We start from the raw sequence: 21,628 nt of genomic DNA, 5'->3' as shown, positions 1-21,628 counted from the left end.
TTTCTATGCTATCCTAGCCAATTATTTATATAATACATTTATTTAATCCTCACTACCATTCCCAGGAGCCTGCAGCAAGCCGAGTGAGAATGAGGTCTCCCAAGCTACTGAGCCGCTGATGTGCTACACTGGTCCAGATCAGTCTTCCAATAACACCAGGCTGTTAAGAACCATGCTTAGAGACAGTATCAGTTCATCGGCTTCATCACACACTTACTGAGTAGCTCTTCTCGATGGCACAGAACACGACATCCACACATATTAACACCCCCGTCCGGCCTACACCAGCACTGCAGTGAACAATCAGGGGTCCTGTAATGTGGCTCTTCCTCACATAACGGACATATTTTATGAAAAAGTCTGCTGAGACAGGAGTGCCATGGTCTGGCCATTTGGTGAACTGCAAGTGTTTTACGCAGTGACTCATTCCTGTCTGTTGGAGAGACACAGAGAAGTTTATTGATTTATATTAGAGAGCTCATTTCAATTTCTAATATACCACCACCAACAATGATGATGATGGTGGAGGTAGTGAATACTAGTATACAGAGCATTCAGAGTGTGGTAACCTAATTTTGATGTTTACAGAAACTGAAAGTTGCCAGACTTAGCTTTCTCCATTTAAAAAAGAACACAATAATGAAAACAATAAAAATAAGAATGCTCCCCAGGAGGCAGGAATCCAACATTTGCTCCCCACCAGGTAATGTGGCAGGAGCTTCACATGGGTTATCTAATTAAATCTTTATATCAGCCTAAGATAAAAGCACTATTTTGTCTCCATTTTAGAGACCAGGGTTGGGAGGTAAATGCTAGGTCACAAGGCTTCCATATTTAGAGCTTGGATTTGAATGTATGCCTTCTAAATCCAGAGCTACCACCTTTCTTCTATATCATGAGGCTGCAGAAAAAACAAGATTTCAAAGTACTTAGAGTAAAAAATGGGCTGACACATTCAGAAGGGTCTGCCCATTCTGGTACAGTAGCCAAACTTGCATGGTCAGCATGGTTTCAAAACCCTCTTTGTGTCATGAGTTACACATCCTAAGCACCTGGTAAGTCTGGCAATTTTATTAAAAAACAAAAACAACCTGTGAGTGTTTAATCCCAGTTACCACTTATAAAATTTTGTTCTTTTGCAGAAATAGGGTATCTCATGTTCTAGCTGGTTCCTTCTTTCTGTCTACAGCCATACTTTATCCTTCATTGTTCTTTGATAATGAACAAATTTATGTTCCAGAGCATTTAACACACACACACACACACACACACACACACACACACACACACACACGGCCAAGGCAATTTCTTTTTCAATTGCTTGCTTCCTTTCTTTCTCAGCTAGGTCCCTCACAATCCAGTTGTGATGTTACCTTCAGTAACCCTTTTCTCAAACTCCAGATAACGCTAAGTATTTCCCATCTCTGCTCCCAAAGCACCCCATGTGAATCTTGGCATTAGCGCTGAGCACAACAGCTCAAAGATGGGAGAATACAGATATTTCCTTGTTCACTGTGTAGCAGTGGAATGCAGCAGTGGTGTGCACTGTTGACAAGCTCAGTGCATGGCTGCCACACTTGACAGAAGCCACCAAAGCATGTCCCAGGACCAGAAACATCTAGGACCACTCCCCGACCCTGCTTTCCCCTTTCTGTTTTCTACTCTTTCCAAAGTCTGGCTAAGCAGAAGTGAAAATTTATAGCTTCATTCCTAGACAAAAAGAGGTTAAAAGTTACTTTTATTTTTCTTTTAGAGACAGGGTCTCTCTATATAGTGCTAGCTGTCCTGGAACTCTCTCTGTAGACCAGGCTAACATCGAAGTCACAGAGAGCTTCCTACTTCTGTTTCCTTAAAGTTCTGGGATTAAAGGCATGTGCTACTACCACTAGCAAAGGTTACTTTTTTTTCTTTTTCTTTATTCTTCATCCTGCCCACAGCCTCCTCTCCCTCCATTCCTCCCAACATCCCTCTTCCTCTCTCCCCCAGATTCATGGCTCCTCCATTTCCCTTCAGAAAAGAGCAGGCCTCCCAGTGATATCAACTGAACACAGCATACTCTTAGTATGTATTCCACTCTAGTGGAATACATCAAACTTATATTGTAAAACATGCATGTACTAGCGACATTTTAAGACTTACGGACTTCTTCACAATTTGAAATATTCGAATGATGAAATACTGAGTTATCTGGCAGTTCTCTAGAAGAATGCGAAACTGTTTCAATTCCAATGGCTCCTTCAGAGTAATGGGCCAGTAACTGTGACACTTGATAACTCCACCTTCTATCTCTCTCGTTATCATAGCAATAACATTACAATTATTTTCCATAACCATTTGCCAAAAGTCTTCTATAGTTTCTGGCAGTGGTCCTTGAGTAGCAATATAAAAATACTCTTCGTCATGATTTACTATTCTAATATAACTAGCATTGATGTAGTCCTTGTGATTTCCAAGAGGAACACGTGTTGAATCATCTATTATAGAAACAGAAACGTGGTGAAAATAATGGAAGAATGGGGTATACAATATATCCAGACTTCATAAAAGCATCCCACATAAGTAAATCCATGTATTTCTTTACCCTCCTCCTCAAAAATGGCATAGGAAATTGTTTTCAAGAGTCAAGTTTAAATTATTTCCTCCATAAAACCTATTTGCAAGACTTGAGAAATAAACAATTAGGAGGATTTTAAGAGCAAGTGCCATCACCACCATCCAGCACCTGTGAGATACAGTAGTGTTAGACCAAAGGGGTATCTGCTGTTCACTACTATGCAACTGAATACAGCAAAGAAGCAGCGTTCAGGGGCAATGGTGTATGCCATTCTCCTGAAAATCGGGGAAATCTGTAAGTATAGGGCGGTGGAGACCAGAGTTTTTACAAAATAAACCTGATAATGATTTAGAGATAAATTCCAGTATTAATGGGATTCCACCAATGTCTTTATTGCAGCCAGGCAGCCATCTTTTCCAATTCTTCCTCAGCTTCCACTGGGTGTAGTAATGTGCCAATCAAAACAGGTGTGGTAGTTTGTACGTAATTATGGGTATAAGCTCACAGGGAGTGGCACTACTAGGAGGTGTGGCTTTATTGGAGTGGGTATGGCCTTGTTGGAGGAAGTGTGTCACTGTGAGGGTGGGCTTTGAGGTCTCATATATGCTCAAGCCATGCCTAGTGTCTCAGATGACTTCTTGTTGCCTGTGGGTCAAGATGTGGAACTCTCAGCTCCTTCTCCAGCACCATGTCTGCCTGCAAGGCATTTTTGTCACACCATAATGATAATGGACTAAACCTCTGAAAATTACAAGCCACCCCAATGAAGTATTTTTCCTTTATAAGAGTTGTTGTGGTCATGGTGTCTCTCCACAGCAATAGAAACCCTAACTGAGACACAGGTATGTGGCAAAAAGATGGCACTGAAAGTCCTGGCTCAAAGAGCATGTGACTGGTCTAACACTGCCAGCAAGGGTGAGGAAAACTGGCCTTTGGCCCACGATAAACTCCACCGTTGAGGAGCTCTTGTTTTACTGCACACAGACATCTGGAGCTCTGTTCCACCACTGCTCCCATGTAGAAAGCAGAAGTGAACTCAGCACATGGCCTTCCCTGCCACACAGTGTTCTCACCAACTGCCTCTCCCTAGTTCTCAGGGAGACATTAGTAGTCATTTAGCAACTATGCTAGGCTTAATGGTCACCAAACAAGGTCTGTGGCTTCTGACAGAGTCCATCTTGAATTCCAACATAGTATACAGAATTCTCTTATAAAGATGAACAGGAATATCTATTTGCTAAATATAGAAAAACACCAAATATTTCCAAATAGGAGCAAGTACATGCTGTTAACTGACAGCCATCTCTCCATCTCAAATGTTACTTTATATGAACATTTTCAGTTTTGAAAAGGGAGATTAGAAGTGTTAAATAATTTAACAAAATCCAACTTAGAGATATAAACCAGAATTACTCAATCCAAACTCCTGTCCTACTTGTCCCTACTTGTGAAGTCTTCTAGGCTTCACAAACCCCCCAAATAATTACATACTTTATTGACTCTCAAGAGAGACTCAAGTTTGCAGAAAGACATCACTTGAGTTGGGATAAGATTAAAGAAGAGAGTTATTAAGACCTTAAGGCCAACATCATGGAAGTAAACAATTACTTTCTGATTGGATTAAAGGTACACTCCACAAGTGAAACCTATCCTGGACACCATTATCAGGCCAAGAACCAATGGCTAGACAGTTAAGACCCTAGGAGAAAACCTACTACTATCATGCTGCTAAAAGGCCACAGTATTAAATCAACTGACCTATCATTATATCCATATATTAAAGTATCTCTCAATCCTCATCAGAGGAGCTTACATTTATAGTAGATAATGATCAATGCAGAGACCCACAATTGGGCAAAATGCCCAAATGAGAATAACAGGCTGCAGGATGTTCAGCCCTAAATGAAACCTATACACCACACTCCTCCCTCCAAAAGCTCAGGCACCATTGCAGAGGAGGGTGTATAAGAATGTAAGAGAAGGTAGACGACAATAGGAATATGCTTTCTGGACACAGCAGGAAGTTGCATTTATGAACTCACAAAGGTTGTAACAGCATATATAAGACCTGTGAAGGCTCAAGCCTGGCCAAATGCCAGCACGGAGAGGAAAGTTGGGTACAAAGTTCCACCTCTAGCTGTGTGCTACTGGCAACTGATAGCTGCTGGGAGAAGTTTCCTCTAAGAGTGTAGTGCCTGAGAAGTAGACCATGCTCCAATAAAAGGTCCACACATTCAAGAATGTTTGGACAGACCAGATCGGTCTTCATGGGGAAGGGGAGGACACAAAGGTGGATGGGAAGGGAAGGGGAAGGATCTGGGAAGAATCTGGGAAGATTTAGGGGGAGAGTAAATATGATCAAAACATGTACAAAATCCTCAAAGAACTAATAAACATATTTTTTAATAACATAACAAAAAAGGCAAAAGTCACACATTCAGGAAGCAAAAATTGTGTTGATGGGTTATTAAGGTGATGTTGCTCCTGTGTGCACCCCTTACTCCCTGAATCCTGGCTACAGCAGGTACTGTGTGTACGTACAGTCTACTAGAGAATACTGTCCCAGGAAGATAATGTCATCCATTTAGCACTATAATTGTCTTTAAGAGGATATTCAACCACTCTATCAAGTAAGTCTCCTCAGAATGGTAGAGACTATGATAAAAACCTCACAGGAAAAAACCACTAAGAGCCATTTGCCACAAAGAGAGTTTCTTTGTGTTGTGGCACACCATGATGGTGTGTAAGGCATTCTGTAGGTCTACAGGTGGTAAATTTGGGAAAAGCACTGTGTCTAGCAAAGGCAACTCTATATTCAGAGTAAATTTATCTTTTGTTAGAAAAAAAACCTCACTATTTCTTCCATGATAGAAGTGGCTTGACATAACCTGCCACCTCAGGGAGTGGTTTCATGTCAGGGACTCAGTGCCACTCCATGCCCAGATTCTAGAAGCCCAGATACTCAGCAATGGTTGCTCTTGGTGAGTGGCAAGAAGTCTCTGAAGCTGAATCCATATATTCCCTCCAACAGTGCCAAATAGGCTGTTTTTTCATGAGCTACTAAAAAACAGCAGGGTAATTAGGGGAAATTAGCCTGTCCCCAGAACAATCCGTCTACAAGGTTTCTGCTCTTTGTTGAAGTCACTCTTCATGAGCACTCACATGGAACATCAGGGTCTGTGTGGGCTTCGCTCATTTATAAAGTTCTAGCCACATACCTCTTCCCTAGACCTCCTTTGTTACTAACTTTGCAATCACATTCTTCCAAGGCCTTGATCATCCATCTAGCGAAGGCACTGGTTATCACCTCAGCTGACCCTTCAACCATTCCTCCAAGGAAATGAACAACCAAGTACACCAAGCCAACGTACTCCCAGTAGGTATACACCCCTTCACCATTACACTTCAGAAATGTCTCAAAAAAGAGCAACTGTCAGGTGACACAGCTGATCCACGGCAACAACACAGACCATGTAGAACCCTCTGTTTTCCTGTCTACTGACCACAGGGAACTCCTCATAAGAACATAGGTACACACTAGGGAGAGAAAGTAGTGTACCAGCAATAAGGATCACGGATAGTTGGACAATTTTTTTCACAGAACTTATTTGTGCCTTCAGGGTTATGGTGGTTTGAATGAGAATGGCTCCCATAGGCTCATACAGTTGAATGTTTGTTCTCCAGTTGGTGGGACTGTTTGCAAAGGATGAAGAGGTCTGGCCTTATTGGAGAAGGTGTGCCACCAGGTAGGCTTTGAGGTTTCAAAAGCCCATGCCACTTCCCAGTTCACTCTCTTTGCCTGGTGCTCGTGGATCAGATGTGAACTGTCAGCTATTGTTCAAATGCCATGCTGGTCTGCCTGGTGCCGTGTCCATGGACTCTAACCCTCTGGAATCATGAGCTCCCAAATTAAATGCTCTCTTTTATAAGTTGTCTTGGTCATGGTGCTTTGTCACAGCAATAGACAAGTAACTAAGACAAGTTTCTCAAGAAGAAACTCACATCTACCATTCTTTCTGATAATCAAGTGATGTTGTGTATACCCAGCTTAATGGCTTGGTTATTCACAGAGAAGCAATCTCTCTTTAGTTCTCTACTATGCAGTCTCTGCTAAGGTGTAATAGCAGGCTAAAAGCCTGCTTCTCCAAAGGAAAGTGGTTCACAGAGGGATTGTGGGGCACTGCTTCAAAATCCTAAGAGTCTTTGGAGTACTGCAGCGGGTTCTAAACAGCTGACTGCCACTGACCATTACATCTGCTGAATCCAGATAGCAGAGCCTTGCACAGTGGTCTACATTTGTGGCAGAGCCTTGCACAGTGGTCTACATTTGTGGCAGAGCCTTGCACAGTGGTCTACATTTGTGGCAGAGCCTTGCACAGTGGTCTACATTTGTGGCAGAGCCTTGCACAGTGGTCTACATTTGTGGCAGAGCCTTGCACAGTGGTCTACATTTGTGGCAGAGCCTTGCACAGTGGTCTACATTTGTGGCAGAGCCTTGCACAGTGGTCTACATTTGTGGCAGAGCCTTGCACAGTGGTCTACATTTGTGGCAGAGCCTTACACAGTGATCTACATTTGTGGCAGAGCCTTGCACAGTGGTCTACATTTGTGGCAGAGCCTTACGCAGTGGTCTACATTTGTGGCAGAGCCTTACGCAGTGGTCTACATTTGTGGCAGAGCCTTACGCAGTGGTCTACATTTGTGGCAGAGCCTTACGCAGTGGTCTACATTTGTGGTAGAGCCTTACGCAGTGGTCTACATTTGTGGTAGAGCCTTGCACAGTGGTTTACATTTGTGGCAGAGCCTTGCGCAGTGGTCTACATTTGTGGCAGAGCCTTGCACAGTGGTCTACATTTGTGGCAGAGCCTTTTCTTTAGAATTCTCATCTAAAAGAATATGTTGCCACCCAGAGGCTAGAGAGGCTCGCAAGACATGTGTCTCCCCTTTGGCTGGAGAAGCATGATATAGTAAGTTATCTTTCTTCGTAGATGGGAGTATTTCAAAATGTCCTACAAACTTGGACCCCTAGAAATTTCAACCACAAAAGTTCCTTTTAGTTGTATTTTCCATTCTCTGGTATGAAAATGTGTTGTGAACAAGTCTAGAGTACTTGCTACTGTTTCCTCCATAGTGGCTTGTGTGATACCTTACAGAAGGAAAGGACGGTTGAAAGCCCTTTGAACTCAACTATGACAGAACTGAAAAGCTGGTCTGTCTCTGAGTTCAGACAGTGAAGTGAATTCCTAGCTTGGCCAACTGAAAGCAAACTACTTCTAGTGATGTCCATACACCTCCTCAATGTGACTTCTCAAATCTTTTGCTTATTTATTCTAGGAATACTGTTCTTTCAGTTATAGAAATTCTTACTGTATTATAAATGCATATCCTTTGTTAAGTAAATGTTTTATACTTAATTTTCTTCTAGCCTGCCTCTTGCAATTTTGTTTTTAGAATGGTATAATTGGAAGAGCAATTTTTTTTTTAAAGTTTCATGAAGTCTAATTTTTCTTTTGGCAGTTTCAGAGTTTTGTGTCCTGCTGAGAAAATTCTCACTAAATTTAATGATGCTAAATTTTTTCTTTGTTTTTTCCAAGAAATTGTATGTTTTTATGTTTTTAATTTAAAATATTATTTTATATGTATTTGTGCATGTCTCTGTGTGTTTATGCCACATGTGGTATGTGTGTAGACACACTTGTGTATGTGCACACATGTGCAGAGGACAAAAGAAGATGTCAGACTCCCTGAAACTGGAGTTACAGGCAGCTGTGAGCCATCTGACATGGGTGCTGGGAACTGAACTTGGGTCCTCTGGAAGAACAGCAAGAATTCTTAACCACTGAGCCATCTCTCCAGTCCCAAATATGGTTTTTATTATATTTGGTTTTGTTACCTATTTTGAATTCATTTTTATATAAAGTATGAAGTAAATATTGGAGGGATTTTTTATTATATAAATATGAAGTTGACTAGACTGTTTGTTGAAAGAGTATCTTTTCCTCATTGTTCGGTATCTTTAAATTCACATATTATCATCTCCCCTGTCCTCCTCACATTGTTATAAAGAATACACAGAAATTTAAGACACTATCATTATTAGTCTTGGTTACATCTTGACCCAGAGACAATTAACAGAAAAGGTATTCAGCCTGGAGTTGAAGACTTTGTGTACAATGTGTTCTCACTTCCCTTATCAGTCAATAAAATGTTTTGCAAGTTGTAAAGTGTTAAATAAATGAAATATATTGTGTTTCCACCAGGAAAGCCTTGCTTGCTTTGCATGATGGTACAAGGCCATAAATATGACTATGTAAAGTGAAACTGCAAAATATCTTAATAATCAATAGGAAAATATGATTGTTTCATGGCCCTTAACAGTTTTGTTAAAGTTTTAAAAACTTTCCTGTTGCTTATAAATATACAGAAAAAAATTGAAGCAAGACTCCTATTTATTTTGAACAAGAATCTAAAACATTAGAAACACTGAGAATTAAAGCACTTGTAGTTTGGACAGGGTTTGTGCCTTCCTTTCATTGTGTAACTTAGGGTGAGGTTATTGTTGTCCTGGTTGTCATATTCCCTCCTGTATTTGGATTTGTTCCTCTCATTGACCTATTTCCACTGTTGTGAAACCATCCTAAAGTTCCTGTGATGTCAAGCTTCTAGTCAGCACACTTCTAGGTGCTCTTCATCCTGGCCATCCCAACCACTTCCTGCTTTTTGGTAAGTCACCCTTCAGCAAGTCCTTCTGGGTACAGCAGTAGAGAATCTTGCTTGGTGACAAGATCACATGCTCCAGTCAGCTATTTACTCTACAGGGTTATTTGTGTTCAATTCTAATTGTAGCCCCAGAATTATAACTTTTCTCTCCTTTGCTGCCAATGACAACTGTCTTTGTTGGTCAGCTCTCTCTTGATTATCCCGTTTGTAGAATGCCATGTGAGTTTCTCACTGGGAGATAAAGGGCAACACAACCGCATGCTTTGCTGTTTGTTCACACAACACAAACAGATTTTGAAAGAAGTCAGGTTAGTCCTGGCATGCTGCCCATCTTTTCCTGACACAGTAATCTGCACACTGAGGAGTTAATAGTCATACTTGCTATGTGTGCAACTATTCACGGTTAACACACAGTGACAACGGATCTCTGTGTGATTCCTAACAGTATGTTGTATTGGTAACGACATGTGTGCACATCAGGCTCTGCACGCTGAAGGCTAACTGAAGAGAGGGCAAACAAATGACTTGTGTCTTTCCTGGTGTGTCATCTGAACTCCTCCGTACGTCTGATGGAGAAACCAGAGAAGCTTTGTGAAGCTTCACAGAGGCTGACACTTCATGGTTCTTACCCACATAGGCTGACATGTAGATTAGACTAGACTGTGTTATGAAGTGAGCAAATCTTAAAATAGAACTTAGTTGAATTATAGTTTAAGTAAAGCAAAAAATTGAGGATGATTTCCCTTATTTTTAATCATTCAAGTGAACTGTTTTGTGTCTATAAACCTCCTTGTGAACCTTTGTGCCCGGGACAGAACTCAAGCAGAATCAAGTACATGTACACTTTACTCCTAAAATGCACTTCTTACTTCTTATAATCCTGAGAAAATCATTTTTAAAAACTTTACTTTCAGTCTCCTTGAAGAGTAACTGCACATGTAGGGATAAAAGTCAACATATGAGACCTTTGACCTTTCAGAGTAGCACCAAACTGTTTGCACCACTAAAATGTTGCATAGTAGGTTACTGACCTGATTTTCAGAAATACTCACTAGTGAATTTCCTGTTGTCTCACAGAAGATAACAGAATACATCATTTGAACCATCACAGTTATTTTAGCCTGAATGAGCTAACTAAACATAGAGGTGTCTATTTTATCTTGGCAAACACTGTCGCACTTTGACTTGAGCTACCTCAAATCTGTCTAGAGAAACAACAAAATCATAAAAGCAGAGTACTCACTAACAAGATACTAGGACACCTGGAAAATCACCCAATCGTTTGAGGAAACAAGAAAAGCTAAACTGACAGAGATGACCACAGCAGGGAAAGAAGGTAGCTCTTGCATGGATTGAAGTATTAATCATACGGAGGGAAGAAAAAGAATGCCTTCCAGAAACCCACAGAAGCTATAGACAGACAGACAGCATGACAGCAACACAGGGTCATAGGAGAGGAAAGCAGGGTGTGCTCGGACTGTGTCCTAAGGAAATCTCTTCAGCAGCTCTTGCGAATGGGCAGGGACAGAAGGAAGACAGAAACCAGCTGAGAGGTGAAAGGCACTCAGTCTGGGCTGGCAGCAATGTCACCAGAGAAGTGTGAGGAGGCTCTGGAGTCATTAGAGAGGAAGAAGAAGTAACTGGCAAGCACATTTTGCATATAACAAGGGACTCAGTTTTCTGGCTTGAACAGTGGATGATTATATTAAGAAAGCAGTTAATAATGGAAGATGGTCAAGTTAGTAGAAAAATGGTAAATTTGACTTAGAAAATTTTGATTTTGAAAAATGATCATAGGATAAAATTTCCATTAAGACTGCATTGTCATATTTTTGTTTCTGTTCTTTGGATGGTTGAGATTGACAAATGCTGTGAGGAAATAAGAGAAGAAGAGGAAACAGTCCCCCCCATCATGCATAAAGCAGAAGGTAGAGTCCTGGATATAATAAAGAAGCTGATGGGCAGCAGACTGATGAGTCTGCATTAATATCTAGGGCAGAGGACATAAAGAGTCCTGCTGTGTTTTAATGTTTAGACAAACTGCCAGGGAAGGTAGCCATGCTCTGGCTACCAGATGACAGACAGCAGCCTAAATGGTAATCAGGCTACAGGGCTGTGTAACTAACTCAACAACAGTACTTAGAAGAGATGCCTCAGGTTCCAGCATGTGCCCAGATGATCCAGTGCTAGCTACTAGAGTTGGTCAGGAGAAAGTTCAAAGTCTGTCATGCAGAAAGTCAGTTTTTACCTTTTCCCAACCGTTAACAGGGAAATAACTTAAAAAGCTCTCAGCTTACATGGAAGAATATCTCGGTATCTGTTTTTGTCTCTGTTGAGTAGTTCATTCCCAGACTTGAAGTCATCAGGCACAGTCATTTGTTCTAATTCCTTCAAAGATTTAAAAAAAAAAGCCACATATTTACTATTTAAAAAGAAGGAAAATCTCCATTTGTTTAGCATTTATTATCCTTTAACTCTATATGGGATGGCCTGCTACTCAATGTTATATAACAAACCAGGGAAACTAGAATCTCATCCTGTAAGGACTGCATAGAATATCCTAAGTTAAGACAATAAATCAATGAGTTGGTTGATAAAAAATGTAAAATCCTCAAGATACTTTTCTCCCTGAACACTATTGTTTACCCTTTCATAAGAAATGAAATAGAGTATTTAGTTATTAGGATCTAACCATAATACTATCATTTTCTAAACAAAATAACCATAACAGAAATATTTTAGAAAGCTGTAAGAATCCTTAAAATTTACTCCTTAAAGAAATTATGCTGGGCCAGGTTGTAGTGGCACACACCTTTAATCCCAGCACTCAGAAGGCAACGGCAGGTGGATCTCTGTGAGTTCGAGGCCAGCCTGGTCTACAGAGTGAGGTCCAGGACAGGCACCAAAACTACACAGAGAAACTCTGTCTCAAAAAAACAAACAAAAAAAATTAAAAAAAAAAAGAAATTATGCTGGGATACTGACTAAAGAATTCTCTTCTTCTCAAAAGAAACTCTTAAACAAGTATGAATTCACCAAAATTTATCAAGCATTTAGTTCTAGATATTGGAATACAAAGACAAACTAGAAATTTTTCCAATCTTTAAGCAGTGAATAAAAAATATTTAATCAAATATGACTAACGGAAACAATAATATTAATGACAGTATTTAATTGTGCCTGAAGATACATAAGAAAACACCCAGGAAGTTAGCAGCATTTAACATGGGTCCTTATAAGCCACCAGAAGTGCCTATATGAAATGTACTGTGTGCAGAAGGGCTCAGGAAGGATGGATAAGCAAGGTAGCAAGAGCACAGAGCATATGCTCTAGCTCAGAGGTAGAACAAAGCTAGGAAAGACCCTGTTTCATCATTCCAGGACTCCCACAGAAAGAGAAATCTATGGATGTTAGAGTCTTGTACATAAAATGAGGGACAGTGTTTTCATATGAACTGTGCAATTCTTTCAGACTTAAATGATCTTCAGAACACTTCCACTCAAAACAATGTAAATGCTACATACACAGTTGTTACACTACCTTGCTTAAGGTATAAAGACAGGATAGGCATCTGTACAGTTCAACACAGATGCAATATGTTGCCAAATATTTTTGATCTACAGTCCTTTGAGGCCAGTAATGTGGAGTCCACAGATACAGAGGGCCAATGGTACAAAAGAAACTGGAAAGTATCTGGTCCTCTTTATTCTAATATATATGGATAAAGCCTGAGACTGTACATTTTAAATTTTCTTTGCTAATTTTTGTGTATCTACCAATGCTTAAATAATTGCCAATAACTGCTGCCATCACAAGAAGGGGCTTATCTAGGTGTCAAGCCCTATAGTACTATGGCCAGACTGACAGACAGTTTTTACTCTTTCTGAAAGCCAATTCTAAAACTAACCCAGAAAGAAATCTTTAAGAAGAACCAGAAAAAAAAATATCACACAACAGTAATGAAAGGTTAGTCTTAATACATGGTAAAAGCCTAGAAATCTGGAGCCAGTACATGAATAATAAAGTCAATTTTAAAGAATCTAAGATAAAATGGCATCATTCATTACCAATAATAATAATAATAATAATAATAATAAAGATCTTTCAGCAGCGTCTTAAGACAAATGGACAGATATACAATAGTGGCCCCTTCTAAACACTTAAGTTGAGTTAAATTCTAACCAGACACTGAATTGAAGATTCAAAAGATACTAAAAACCATTTTAATAGTACCAAAAAAATATAAAATAATTATTATGTTCTTAGACTGAAACGGATATTACTAAAAAATGTAAAAACCCAGAAGTCCTTTGGTCACCAAATTTCACTACTAAAAATTAGTTATTCCTTCATGGTAAACAGATACATACATGTATGTTCATATCCATGTGTATAAATATACTATACATATGCATGTGTTCCTATCTATGTGTATAAATACACTATACATACACATGTGTTCATATCTATGTGTATAAATATACTATACATATGCATGTGTTCATATCTATGTGTTTAAATATATTATATATAAAACACACCAAAGGAATAATTTATTCATTATATTAAGAGTAATTAATATGAAAATAATAAGCAAAAAATTTGGGTAAAGAACTGCATGTAAATATGCAATGCTTAAAAACATGGAAAGATAATTCTGTATCTTATAATAAAGAAATGACAGATCATCAACTAAAAGTCATGATGGATAAATTTGAAAATTTGACAGCCCAAAATACTGTTTTTCTAGAAATTTGTTCTTTAAAAGGACACATGTATAATACACATACGAAGGATGATTGATGTTTAAAAGACAGGCAGTGGAACAAGCTAAATGTCCTGGACCTATTAAAGAAATGAAGATACTTGCCATGTAATTAACTCAAAGGGTCTGCTGCACAGACTGGTAATATGAATGAAAATCTATGTCATAGAAAAGCTTCTTTAAAGAGGTAGACTAGTGAATAAAGAACATCCCAACACTTCAAGTTTACAATGGCAAGCCTAACAGTTAAAGGGGGCCCTAGAGGGAAATGGGGGAGGAGAAAAGGAGCATTTCTATATATTTTATAGCTTTTTGTGCTAGTTGATTCTTTTTACCATGTACATCTATTATTTTAAAAATATGGTATCTACAAATACAAGCAAAGTACTCAGTATAATAAGGAAGAAAAAAGCAAAGAAAACTTTTGGTTGTGGTATAGAAAAGAAAATTATAAACTTTTCTTTAGAACAACATATTTACCAAAAACTCACGGATGATATCATATTCTTCTTTTTTCTGGAGCATTTTTAAAAAACTCTTCATGACAGTTTGTGTAGAATAATTGAATACTAATGGTCGAATGTGAGCCAGCTGAGCCAGCTCCTTCTCAGAGACGGTCGAGCCAATGTCTGAGAAACAGAAACAAACACACTTGTAAATTCCATGAGATACTTAAGGGATAGTTTCTTAAGATTTTTTTCCCTCTTTACATACAAAGCTTTAGACTCCAACAGAAGTTGACTTTTCCAGAAGATCTGTCACTTTTGAATAGACTACCATTGTTTTAGGGAAAAAGTGTGTTATGTACCTTGAAGTTATAGAAAATCCATTCAGTGCCATGACAGACATAGTAGACTGATGCATATTCTGTCATGTAATATGAATGTGGTGTGTAGATTGTCAACTACACCAAGGTAAGAATGCTAATACCAACTAAGACAAAGACAAAGCTTTTTGCACTCCATGGATTTAGTATTTAGAGTATTTAGAAGTCCCTAGAGTCTAAACGAGAGGATGCAGAGAGTCCAACACATGTCTCACTCTACTAACACAAAACACATCAAAAGACAAAGAAGGTCTAAGTATTATAACTCACAAGACTGAATAGCAGAGATACAGCACACATAACAACAACAGAAGAGTCTGTTCTTTATCACATAGCACATATGAAATCCATCATTTTAGAATGACCTTTAGGTCACACTGCCAGTATAAATTCCAAGTATCTGAAATTTTACAAATATCTGTGGGTCAAAAATGCAGTAAGTCTTGAAGTTTATAGTAAAATATACTTTTTAAGTTTCACAATTTTAAGGTAAAATATTGTTCTCAAAATCTCTTTCTAACAAAATAGTGTGAAGAAAAAAATTAAGTTACTATAATACATAAAAATCAGTTAAATAAAAGGAGATGACCATTCCCAAGAACCTCAACAGCCTTGGGTCATCATTTCTTGGAACCACAGTATCTCCAGAAGCTCTTTAGAGGGGCAGGAGGAAGAGATTATCAGTTGGATGGACAGCCAGAGAAATCCTACTATTCTTTATAAATGTCTGTAAAAACCGTGTGAGAGGCAGTATAAGCAATCCATGAGAGGAGATGTAATTTTCACAACAGCAGAGGCTATTTTGATTACCTCTGAACCACAACAAAAATAAACAAATAAAAATATTAAAACCTTAGAGATTCCAATTGTGTGACATATCATATCAAATCCAAAAGCCTTATTATGATTGACAGCTGAAGAAAAGCATTTAGTAAAACTCAACATCCTTTCATGGTAAAATTAAATACTTAAACACCAATTAATTAAAAATTTAAGAAATGTACCTTAACACAATAAAAGTTATACACTATAACCCTCAGCAAACATCTTGAATGAAGAAAAGCTAAAAGAGTTTACTGAGGTCATGAATGAGATAATGTCCATTTTCTTACTACTATTCAACATAGGATTGGAAATCTTATCCAGTGAAAAGACTAAAAGGCTTTGTAAAACAAGTAAGGAGGAAGCCAGAGGTTACTCATTAGTAAATGGCATGTTTTTACATGTAGAAAACCATGAATTTTTCTCCTAAAACAAAATTTGTTAGAACTGATACATTTACAAAATTTACAGGATGCAAAATCAACAGACAAAAATAATATAATTTTATACAACAGACCTGTTGATCAAGAAATTAATAAACAAGCCTATTCATAGCTGCCAGAGTAAAATATCTAGTGATATATATAACCAAGGAAGCTGAATGATCTCCACAATAAAACTACAAAATATTGATGAAGAAAATGAGCAGAACATTGAAAAGTGAAAAGACCTCCTATACGCTTAGACTGGACAAGCCAATATTGCTAAAATGTCCATACCAAACAAAGCAATTTACAGATGAACAGATGTAACATAATTCCTAGCAAAATGCCAATGGCATATAGAAATAGAAAAAAAAATCTAAAATTCACATGGAAGCAAAAAAGATGCCTACTGGCTAATCAATCTTGAATAAAACAAAGCTGTAAAAAATTTGAATAGCTGACCTTAAGATATTACAAGGCTATATAGTAAACAAAGCATGATACTGCCACAAAAATGGACAGATGGTATGGGAGGCCAGCTCCCCTCTTTTCAAGGGTTCTTATGAAGAGGAGAGAGGGATAAGAAAATATTAGATAGAAAGATAGTGAAAAAGAGAAAGACAGAAACACAGGATAGCTTCAGAAGGACCTGGGTCAATACTCAACGGCCTTTTCCGTTTACTCAAAAGAGCTTTTTGTAATACCAAGGTGTGGAGCAAAAGACCTCCCCGTTGCTAGATCAAAGCACACCGCACAGCCAAGTGTAGACCCTTCCAAACACCTGGTAACCACGCTTGTGGTCAAATCATCCCCTTATGCAGCCCTGCTGAGTTAAGCAAGCTCAGATTCTCGGACCCTGAGTAAGTTCTCAATAGGAAACCTCTGTGGATCTCCACAACACAGCAATGAAACAGATCACAGAAATTAATCAGTAATATCTAAGGACAAATCATTCTCAACAAAGGTGCCAAAGTACACACTGGAAAATAATTTCTCTAATGCATAATGCTGAGAAAACTAAATCCATATACAGAAGAATGAAGCTAGATGCATCTTCCACTGTCTGCAAAAATCAACTCCAAATGGACCAATGCTTAAAACTATGACTGTAAACTAGAAACTTCTTACTGCAAGAAAAGCATAGGAGAACTGGTTCAAGAAATTCATATAGACAACAACTTTTTGGATAAGATTCCAAAAAGATGATATGCAGAACTGCTAAATTAGGTCTGTTATCTCTCATCCTGCACAAAAGAAAGATGAAACTAGATCAAAAACCTTAATTTAAAACCTGAAAAGTTGAAGCCACTAGAAGAAAACATGGGATATAGATACAGTTAAGAACTTTGAGAACAGAACCCCAATAGTACAGAAAACAGACTCAAGAATTCACAAACGGGTTTGAATAAAATTAAATGGCTTATGCATATAAAAAGGGGGTCCAGAGTAAAGAGACAACCTACAGCATGGGAGAAAAGTATTTGCCAGCTACACTTCAGACAAGGTATTAATATCTAAAATATGTAAAGAACTGCAAACATGAACTCCCTAAAACAAAACTGCCCGGTCAGGGAACTGACCAGATAATTTTGAAAAGAAGATAGAAATGTCCTAAGTATTTTTAAAGTGTTCAACATCCTTAGCCATCAAGGAAACACAAATCCACTTTGAGAATCCATCTTTCCCCAGTAAGAATGGCTATTATAAAAAAAAAATGCTGGTGAGGATGTGGGGAAAGAGGAGTCTTTAGTCATCATTGATGGGAGTGTAAACTGGTGCAGCCATTCAGCGATCTGCAGTTTCTCAAAAGCTAAAAATATTACTAACATATGACCTAGCTAGACCACTTCTAGGTGTATACCCAAAGGACTCTACACAAGAGATATTTATCCATGTTTATGGAGTTCTCTTCTCAATATTAAGGAAGCAGAACCAGCAGAGATGTTCATCAATAGATGAACATAAAATGCAAATGTGATACAAATACACAATGGAAAATTGTTCAGGTATAAATTAAATTATTCAATTTATAGGAAAAAATGTATGGAACTGGAAAACGTTATATTACACAAGGTAACCCAGGCTTAGAAAGACAAATACCACATCCTCTCATTTATGGATCTCAACTTAATTTCCTTTTCTGAGGGTCTTGCTATGTAGCCCTGGCTGGCCTGGAACTTTCTATGTAGACCAGGCTGGCCTCATACTCACAGAAATATGAGCCTGCCTGCCTTTGCCTCTCAAGTGTCGGGATTAAACGCGTGCACCACCACACCCAGCTTTAACTTATATATAGTGCATGTGAGTGAGCGACCATACATGCCAAGGACCAGAATGGGAAAAAAGAGTTAAGGAGGAGCAATAGGGAAAGTAATAGGACACATGTGATATGATACTAAAAGAAGGGCTACTTAGGGTGAAAGGGTGTGTTTAGATGTGGAAGGAGTGAGGAGATGCTGAAGAGGGTAAAGGGAAGATGACCAAAAACTAGTAGGTATAAAAATGCCATAAGGAAACCTGCTACTTTATATGTAAAGATAGATAACAGATAGATAGGTAGACAGACAGACAGATAGGTAGATAGATAGATAGATAGATAGATAGATAGATAGATAGATAGACGATAGATAGATGACATATAGATGATAGATTAGATAGAGATAGATAGATGATTGATGATGGGTTGGTAGGTAGGTAGGTAGATAAAGATGTATGATAGACAGATAGATAAAGATGGATGATCGATGATAGACAGATGATAGAGACAGACAGACAGACAGACAGACAGAGCAATTGAAGAAAATAAGAGCAAAGGGAGGAGGAACAAACAAAAAGCCTTGTGCCTGGAATGGGTTACCTCTTTTGGACTTGTTGGCCAGTGAGGTTACAGAGATCCTCAAACATTACCTTCTATTACAGTTTATTGCCATTGTTCTTGGTTACCTTTCAGAACATGACAGTTAAGACCCTATTGCTGAAGATACCACACAGTTTGGATATAGGACATGGAGAAAACAGTCTGGTCCTCACCTGGAAGCTTCATCCATACTGACTAGCATTCATAGTGTTGAAAGGTGTTGTGGGGGCTACCAGAAGAGAAAAAGAGACTTTGGAATACTTAGCTCCAGCAGGACAGATACATTGCATTCCCTCTTCCCAGGGCTTGTGGAAGAGGGGACAGAAAGATCTTAAGAGCAAGAAGTGGTGGAGGACTCCAAGGAAACTGTGTTTTCCAGACACAGAGGGCAACTGCACATATGAGCTCATGGTGTGACAGCACACACAGATCTGTGCAAGCTCACGCCAGATAAAGTCCCATCATGGAGTAGGGCGGGTAGGCATGAAGTCCCACCCCTAGCCAATTGTCTATTTGCAACTGTAGCTGCTGGGAGAGGGAGTCAGTTTTCTCTAATAGTGTGGCCCCTGGTAGATCTAAAACCACACATCCAAGAGTATATGGGTAGCGCCAGGTGGTGGTGGTGCACACCTTTCTTTAATCCCAGCACTCAGGAGGCAGAGGCAGGCGGATCTCTGTGAGTTTGAGGCCAGCCTGAGCTACAGAGTGAGTTCCAGGACAGACTCCAAAGCTATACAGAGAAACCCTGTCTCGAAACACCAAAAAAAAAAAAAAAATGAGTATATGGATAGCATAAATTGGACTTAGTTTAAAAAAAAATGCAGAGGACACAATGTTAAGTGTGCAAGGAAGAAAGGTAGATCTCAGAGTTGCTGCCAGAAGGAGGTGGATATAATCAGAATACATCATATGAAATTCTCAAAGAAAATTTTCAAGAATATGACAAAGGGTGTCTCATTTCAAAATGGAGGAATGGGAGCATAGCAAGGAAAAACTGGGCCAAGGCCAAACTCAAGCCTGGCAGGCAGACATCAAATCCATGTCCAGAAATGGGGCTCCTGGTGGTACTGTCGGCTCCAGTAACCTTGGGTAGCCTTGCCCTTCCAGTGTTTGTTCCTCCCTCCTGTCTCTCTCTCTCTCTCTCTCTCTCTCTCTCTCTCTCTCTCTCTCTCTCTCTCTCTCTCTCTCTCTCTCTGCTTATCCCCCATTGCATGCCTCACGCTTTGCTTTGTGGATGTCCTGACATCTTCAAACACCTGAGGACTCCAGTACAACTTGGCTCCACCTTCACAGCTTCTTCGGGCAATAGCTTGTCAGAGCCTCCTACAGAGAATTCATCTCTTAAACAGATTGCTTGGGCTACCAGGCAATCCTAAATCCTGACATGGAGACTTATTGCTAGTTATGTATACTTGGCCTAGTTTAGACTCATTTCTGGCTAGCTTTTTTAACTTAAATTAACCTGTTTCTTTTTATCTACCTTTTGCTCCTTGGCTTTTTACCTTTCTTTCTGTGTCTGCTGGCTGGCAACCATTTGGCTGGCCCCAGGCATCTCCCTTTCTTTCTCCCTCATCCTCTCCTCTCTTCTTATTCTACTCAAGCCTAGATTTCTCCTATTTATTCACTCTGCCTACCAGCCCTGCCTATCCCTGTCCTGCCTAGCTACTGGACATTCAACTTTTTATTAGACCAATCAGGTGTCTTAGGCAGGCAAGGTGAAACAGGAACACATCTTTACATAATTAAACAAATGCAGCATTAAACACATGTAACACATCTTTACATCATTAACAAAGGCAGCAGAAACAAATGTAACACACTTTCACATAGTTAAAGTAATATTCCTCAGCATAAACAAGTATAACACATCTTTGCCCAGTTAGTAATATCCCATAAGAACTTGACCTCTTCAGCTTTCTGTTATGTTGATGCAAACATTCATAGCTCTGTAAATCTTGCATTTTGCAACCTTGTAAAGGTGGCACCATGTGATGACACTGCCAAGTTCTGCTGCCAGCTCAAGATGTAGTCTGTCCCCTTCCTATCACAGTCGTATGGCTTCTGTTCATCTTGGTGGTTGAACCTGGGAAAACACTTTCCTAGGTGGTTGTTTTTATCCAAGGACACTTTCAACCTTTCAATCAGTCTTATTTCTTTCAAATTAATTTTCATTTTCACAATTATGAGCCCTTAATGGGTGGAGTCGTATCCTCAGGGCATGCATTTTTTTTCCATGGATGATTATGAGGTTTCTTTTTATGACAGCAATCTGTTTTTTCTTTGAGACTGTAATTACTTATTATGTATACAGTGTTCTGCTTGCATGCCAGAAGAGGACACCACATCTCATCATAAATGGTTGTGAGCCACCATGTGGTTGCTGGTAGTTGAACTCAGGACCTCTGGAAGAGCAGCCATTGCTCTTAACCTCTGAGCCATCTCTCCAGTCACCAACAGCAATCTTTTTTTAAAAAGACTATAGCTGCTCTTTCTATAACCCTTTATCTGAAACTTTAAACTCATTCACAGTCCTTTTCTTTACCAAATTGCACATTTTTCATATCTTTCTGCTCTCTATCTCAATGGAGAACTGCCTAAAAGCAGTGAGTAGTAATCACATCATAGCTGAATGCAATGCAGTCTTCAAATTCCCTCAGC

General features: G+C 39.0%; 1 protein-coding gene across 1 annotated transcript in view; it reads right to left on the bottom strand.

Moving 5' to 3' along the window:
- The window catches only part of Ptpn20 (protein tyrosine phosphatase non-receptor type 20), an 89,124-nt gene that overhangs the window by 8,114 nt on the left and 59,382 nt on the right, over window positions 1-21,628 (bottom strand). Inside the window, exons 6-9 of the mRNA XM_059274132.1 lie at window positions 14,521-14,669; window positions 11,572-11,662; window positions 2,140-2,474; window positions 218-433 (exon numbers count right to left, since the gene is read on the bottom strand). Coding sequence (XP_059130115.1) covers window positions 218-433; window positions 2,140-2,474; window positions 11,572-11,662; window positions 14,521-14,669 — 791 coding nt within the window. The remainder of the gene's footprint in view (window positions 1-217; window positions 434-2,139; window positions 2,475-11,571; window positions 11,663-14,520; window positions 14,670-21,628) is intronic.

Source organism: Peromyscus eremicus, chromosome 9 (genome assembly GCF_949786415.1).
Source record: "Peromyscus eremicus chromosome 9, PerEre_H2_v1, whole genome shotgun sequence".
Lineage (NCBI taxonomy): Eukaryota > Metazoa > Chordata > Mammalia > Rodentia > Cricetidae > Peromyscus > Peromyscus eremicus.
Note: the sequence above shows the minus strand (reverse complement) of the source record. Positions and strands in the feature narration are given on the sequence as shown.